General features: G+C 41.3%; 1 protein-coding gene across 1 annotated transcript; it reads right to left on the bottom strand.

The window, feature by feature from the left end:
• Nucleotides 1-1,658: 1,658 nt before the first annotated feature.
• wu:fb05h10 (F-actin-monooxygenase mical2b) lies at nt 1,659-6,375 on the bottom strand. Its single transcript, XM_068603506.1, has 7 exons — nt 5,244-6,375; nt 4,034-4,107; nt 3,855-3,944; nt 2,947-3,040; nt 2,490-2,598; nt 2,289-2,362; nt 1,659-2,197 (listed from the first exon to the last, which is right to left on the bottom strand). The coding sequence occupies exons 1-7, from the start codon at nt 5,569-5,571 to the stop codon at nt 1,968-1,970; spliced, it is 999 nt and encodes a 332-aa protein (XP_068459607.1). The 5' UTR covers nt 5,572-6,375; the 3' UTR covers nt 1,659-1,967.
• Between the last annotated feature and the right edge of the window lie 222 nt (nt 6,376-6,597).

Genomic DNA, 6,597 nt, shown 5'->3' with positions numbered 1-6,597 from the left:
GGTATCAAAGGTGTACTGAAAGGAGCAAAGGGGTCAAAAATACAAAATAAATAAAAATGGGGGGGAAGTGAATGTTGTTGATCAACAGCGGGTCTGTCTCCTCTGCGGGACGACGTTGTACTTATTCAGGGTTGACTTCTCACAAACTAAATAGTTAACTAACACAGCAAATATGGCTCAATTATGTTTAATGCTATAATTATTTTTAATAAAACTTTGCTCTGCTTACTTGTCAATAATAAGAAAAAGCCTCATGAATTGTCCATCCTGCTTCTGACATTTTATATGAGAACACCATGGTGTTTTGTTACAGAAGGTAAAGAGTTATAACCTTGAAGTCTCAATAGAAACACATGAAGCCATTATAGTATGACTCAAAGATTGGAGTTGATTTTTATTGAAGATTTCTTCTCCATTTAAAACGACGTAAAGCAGCATAAAACCGAAATATATACAAACATACAGTTTTTAATCATGAAAACATAACTTATTCTGAAATAAGCATTTACTCACAACAAAAACAGACTTAATATATATAGCCTACGGACCAAATGAGAAGGGAGGTTGTCCTGGGGTTAAAACGTTCATGTAAACACATTATTTATTCTTGACTCACAGCCCAAACACAAGGGTTAAAACACTCAGTTTACCTGACATGAGTTAGTTTCACAATAATGAAAAGCATCCACACTTTTCAAGAAGGCACATGTCACATATCTGGCCATGCCCCAAAGTGGTTTGCATTGATAAATCAGCATTTTTTTTTTTGCACTTATGGTTACCTTGTCTCAAAATCAATGGGTTTTTCGTTAGTTACCTGAAAATAAGACAACATCGGCGTAATCAATTTTAAGTAAATTTTCTGATATCAAATACATCAGTTGATACCCCTTTTGTGAATTTTGAAGTGATTATGTGGTGGGAAACTTAGGTTAAAGACCTCACTGGTTTTAATTGTTCAATTGGAGTTTTAAATAAGCTTGATGGGAAATAAACATTTCATGATACGTACTACTTGCCTTACAGAACTTCTGTTCGGCAAGACAATCGCTACTTCTTAGCAACCGCCTTTTTTCAAGACACCTAAAAGCTTCAAAATTATTATTAGTAGTAGTTTTTACTGACGTGTTAAATATTGAAGAACAAAACGTTCAAATTTCTCCAGCTTGTGTTCAACACACACCTTATTTCAGCCATCTTACCAAAAACACATAAAACAAGTAAACATTGACATAAAGACAAATGGAACCGCAACTGAAAAAAAAAGTTGATTCATTTTCAGGTTCGGAAACTCATTCCTTTAGCCCTTTATGAAAGTATGACATCACCAGATATGTGACATCAGTGAACGTTGTGCAATTGCAGTTTTCTCCCCTGTGATTCAGTTTGGAATTAGGTGGCAACTTGTGTCACAATGGAGTAAAAAAGAAAAAGAAAAAGGTGAAGTTTGCAGTCACCTGGCGAGGTGCATCCGACGCGCTGGCCACGAATACGTGGCAGTTAAGATTCTCCTGTGATTCTCCAATGATGTCTGGTACAATTGCATTTTATTTGAAAGTGTTCCAGCACAAAGTGGAAAATCTAACATTAAAACGCACGCACGCACGCACGCGCACGCGCGCGCACGCGCACGCACACACACACACACACACACACACACACACACACACACACACACACACACACACACACACACACACACAGCTACAAAGTGATAAACAGTGCATCACAAATCATTCTGGATTTTATGGCACAAGTTTAAAAAAAAAAACACGGTGTGCAAAACACTTCAGGAAAAGTGTTGAGACATTCCAAGTGCTATCCGGTGAGGTTGTACAGACATTATGAGAATCCCTTCTGAGCACAGAGGTCAAATAGAGATGTCACTAGCCGCTCCTCTTCCATTCTGCCTTAGTCTCTTAGCTCAGCATACCGTGGTACTTTTCTACACTTTTACCGCTCAGCGTTCAACTGTCGCTCTTTGGCTTCTCCCACCCCCAGCAGTCATCCTCCGGGGACCAATGGAACGCGTAGCCCCTGGACAGCACAAGGCTCTCCAGGTCCCGGTCCTCGGCCCTCTCCTTCAGCCGCTGCTCCTCCAGTACGGACACAAGCGTGTCGCGTCTCTCTACCGTCCTCATAATCTCCGACAGGATTACCTGCTCCTCTTGCAGTTCGGAGGCGCTCTTCTTTGTGTCTGGGGCGAGGCGGAAGAGAAGGAGTTTTTTTTTTAAAGTTCCAGTTGAAGTCCAACCACACAGGTGTTTATGTCTGTTCTGACCCCTCACCTTCTGTTGCCATCCTGTGTCGTAGCTCTCGCTGCAGTCGGCTCTGCGTGTCCTCCAGTTCAAGCTCCTGGGCACTGTATTAGAAGGGAGACATATTGAGTGACTCCCAGTGGTGAAAAATAGGACCTGCAGCAATATTTATACTACGAAGCAAGGAGTGTCCGTGGGTCCTTTTCATATCTCAAGAAGGCCGTCGCTTACAAGATCACAAGCTCAGACTCGTAGCGCGCCAATCTGTTCTTCTCCAGGACGAGTCTAAACCAGGACTGGTAGTGCTGGGCCTCGTCACTATCGTCCGCATCAGACGATTCTGGGAGGGGGAAGAGAGGAAGAAGAGAGGAAGAAGAGAGGAAGGGGCCGGAGGATAAATGTGGCAGGGTTGGAAGGGGAGGGCAGCGGCATGAATTTGACGTTGATTACATAAAGTCATTATAAGAGAAAAAAATTAATATGTATAAAAATATATACTAAAATCAAACACACGTATCTGCTTTGCATCAAACTGGCAGGCCCTCAGATCAACTAGCACACAAACAAAGCCCAGCAGTTTAAACGGATGGAGCAACAATGAAGTCCCATTGTCTAATGAGAGTACGGTCATTTACGAATGGGGATCTAAAAAGTATGTGTACAAGAAGAAGAAGAACTTGTTTAGTACCTGTTTCTCCTCTAATGATCTTCTCTATGTTCACTCCTCTCTCCTCCAGATCTCTCTGTTTCTCTGCGACCTCCTCAAGTTGTCTCTGGATGGTCTGGACACATACAAACACATAAAAACACGGGACATCATGTGATGCACGAGATCAAAGGAAGTGTTTACTTGTCCAGGTTTTCAGATGTTTTACTGAATGATTTGTTCTTTTCAAATTCATAAGAGAATCAAAAAAATACCAGAAAAATAAGGTTTTATTATTTTGTAACTCATTTAGGAATCCAACACACAAAAAAGAACAACTTGTTTTTTGTACGTTCGATTTTATGCTCAAGTAAAAAAGAGTGACCGTAAAAACAGGCCACGGACTCAATTTAATTGTTTTGATTTTTAATGCGTCAGATTTGTTTGACCACCAATTTGTGTCTCGCACTTGATGCATTTAGCATTAGCAAATACATTTGAATGCCATGAACGTCAACATTAGTGGGGTTTGTGTGCGTGTGCGTGTGTGTAAATAATAAAACAAGGCTCAATTTGCTGCCGACAGTCTAACGCACTGTATCCATGGGAGAATACTTTTTGTTCCTTATAAAGGTTGAGCTATTCACATAAGTCAAGCCTTATAACGTGACCGTTTCCTGTTGAAAAACATTCATATCGATTGATTGTTTAAGCGTTCCAGATTTGTTACATGAAAGAAGTCTGATACTTCACAAACAAACAAATATATATATATATATATATATATATATATATATATATATATATATATATATATATATATATATATATAGAACTCCATCTGGTGGGCAGTTGTCCTATTGCCCCACCTTTTGTGGGGAAAGGTGCGTGGCGGAAATGTTGCTGCTTGTAGTGCAGTGTGTGAGAGAGTTGTTCAGAGAGAGTCGTACCTGAGCCCTGTGGAGCCTCTTCAGCTGTTCTCTTTTCACCTGCTGGGCCACCGTCTTCTCTTGCTTCCTTCTGCGTCTTTCTGGACACAGCTGTGACAGTAAGCACACGGAACACTTCAGAAACATAATATACCCATCCATGCAAACAAAGTTCTATTCCCCACCGGCGCATAACAAACCTTCTGATTGGGGGTCGGGATTTCATTTTCATCGTCACTAGAGGTGGGCTCGTCAAGATGCTGTTTTCTTAAGGCTGGAGATCAACAAAAAATAGGGCAAATAGTCAAGTAACATTTGAAGTTGTACAAAAGAAAAAGTAGTTTGGTATTTCATCCGCCCCATTTTCGCATATTTTTGTGTCTCAGTGACTAAATTCGAAATTGGTCCAGTATTGAAGGAGAACCTTGCTGACGGCAGCATCTCATCACTATCAATGTGCGTCCACTAAAAGAGCTTTTTTCAAATTGTTTTTATAGGTGTCTGACACATAGACTATATAAGAAGTGGACGGAGTTGGTTTATGAACTATTGTTTTGAAGGCATGAATTTGCCGTCGCCATGTTGGATTGGGCCACTTTGGGATTGTGGAGGAGTGACGGAGAGACGACATATATGTCTCTGGTAGCAGCAGAGACCTGTCAATCACTGTAGCCCAACCCTAAATCATCTGCTTTATGGTCTGTTTACTCTAAATGGACCATAATTAACAAAATAAACCTAAAAATAGAGATTGAGACCATAAACTCATGTTTACAATGTTTACTGAGAGAATTAAAAAATTAGAGAAGAAGAGTCATTTTCTCAGACTTCTATACAACCAGAGGAGTTGCCCCCTGCTGGTCAGTAGAGAGACTGCATCGACTTCTTCCGAAATACTGGACATAAAATAGTTGGTCATGGGAAAATAGTGTAAAGGTTATCCTCAATTACGTTCCCTCAACTGCTAATACTTTGACTTTATATAGCACTTTTCTGAATACTCAAAGACGCTTTACATAGTAATCATTCACACAGTGACAAGAGGAGCAACCATGCAAGGTGCCACATCGGGACTGTCTAACTTTCATACACCATAGTCGCAGCTACGGGAGTAATTTAGGGTAATGTGTCTTGCTCAAGGACAGATCGACGTGGGCTGGCGGGCCCAGGGATTGTACCGCCGATCCTCTGATTGAAGGACGACCCCTGCTCACCACTGCGCCACGGTTGCTCCAAATGCATGCCCAAAAAATAAATTTCACCCACGACCACAGTTGCCATTACAACTTTATAATGCGCGCACATGTCAATGTTGTGCTTGTTGCACTGCTGCCAAATTGCCAAAGAAAAAAATCATACGGGGTTTTAAAGAACATGTGCATCGACATTTGGGAAATCGCTAACACTAACCTTTGTTTCGGAGGTTGCTAAGTATTGTCCTGATCTCCTTTTGCGCTTCCTGGTCCTGCCTCTCCCCTTCCGTCAGCTCCCTCTTCCTCAGCCTCAGAGACGAAAACAGGTTGACCCTGCGGCTGGGCAGCGAGGCCATGTCGTGGGAGAACACTCCTCCAGAGTCTCTGTGGCCCTTCAGAGACAACTGCTGCAACAGAGAGGGCAGGTCGGCCCCCCAAGGATTGGCCTTGACAGACGTCCTGCGGACTTCGCACTTCCCGGCTCCCTTCTCATCTATGGAGGGCTCTAGAACCGCGTCACTGAAGCTCAACGCTCCTTCTGACATGGGCCTTCGTCTGCGGGGACCGTCACGCTCGTCCCTCCTGCTAACCACAAACTCATATTTCAGAGATGCTGATAAAAGTTTGTGTGGACATTATTTTGGGGTTGAAATAATTTGTTTTTTTTCAACCCGATATATAACCCAAAACATCACATAGACACCCAAGACCTTGAGGAATACAATCGGGAATCTTTGCTGTGATTTGTTTGACATTTATGCAAGATTTGCCTTTTTTAGGCAACTGGATGGCCAGCACTTGTGTTCTGTAAAAGTGCTCCAACACTCTCTTATTGGCAATAGACCCAGGAAAGCTATACGATCCTGAATGCTCTCGGTTTATGAGGATTCATGAGGCTGTGATCATCCTAGAGGTCACAACAGGTCATTTGCAATAGGGAAGTCAATTGCTACTATGGGGACTAATGTCATGACACATGAATACAATTGGGCAAATTGGACCCACAAGAGTCTCAGCTTTCCAATTTAAACACAATAATGCAATTCCAAGACTGTTTAAAGACCCCATTAAGCAGAAATATTCCAGTTTAATTGTTTTTTCACAATAGGCAACAAAAATGCCCCCAAACTGCATGGAATTAAGATGAATATCTGGGAATAACTGTAAAGCAGAGATGTGTGTGAACCCACAGAACACCTTTTCTTTGACATATCTTGAGGAGAGAGGTCCAGGGACCCCTGTGAATGTGGCTTTTCCAAATAGCACGACCTCGTTAGTGCCAATGGACGACTGAGGCAAGTGTTCCCAAACTTAGTTTCTCTGGGAGCCCACTTACAAAAAAAGTAATAACATTATGACCCATAAATAAGCCTTTCTAACAGGTTGGAAGAGCAAATTTGTGCGTGCGGAAACCAACGATAAAAAATCGACAATAAAAAATCTACGCTAAAATCAACACTAATATATATATATATATATACATATACATATATATATATATACACACATATATATATATACACATACATATATATATACACACATATATATATATATACACACATATATAT

This window comes from Clinocottus analis, unplaced genomic scaffold (genome assembly GCF_023055335.1).
Source record: "Clinocottus analis isolate CAN_PGR_092001 unplaced genomic scaffold, fCliAna1.0.p SCAF_6, whole genome shotgun sequence".
Lineage (NCBI taxonomy): Eukaryota > Metazoa > Chordata > Actinopteri > Perciformes > Cottidae > Clinocottus > Clinocottus analis.
The sequence above is the reverse complement of the archived record's forward strand: the minus strand, read 5'-3'. Positions and strand labels throughout refer to the sequence as shown.

Excerpts from the sequence above, each read along its gene's own strand:
- wu:fb05h10 (XM_068603506.1), bottom strand. The coding sequence starts at position 5,571 with ATGTCAGAAGGAGCGTTGAGCTTCAGTGACGCGGTTCTAGAGCCCTCC. Across the intron at positions 3,041-3,854 it reads AGAGGCTCCACAGGGCTCAG|ACCATCCAGAGACAACTTGA; the intron begins GTACGACTCTCT and ends GTATGTGTCCAG. Across the intron at positions 2,599-2,946 it reads GATCATTAGAGGAGAAACAG|AATCGTCTGATGCGGACGAT; the intron begins GTACTAAACAAG and ends TCCCCCTCCCAG.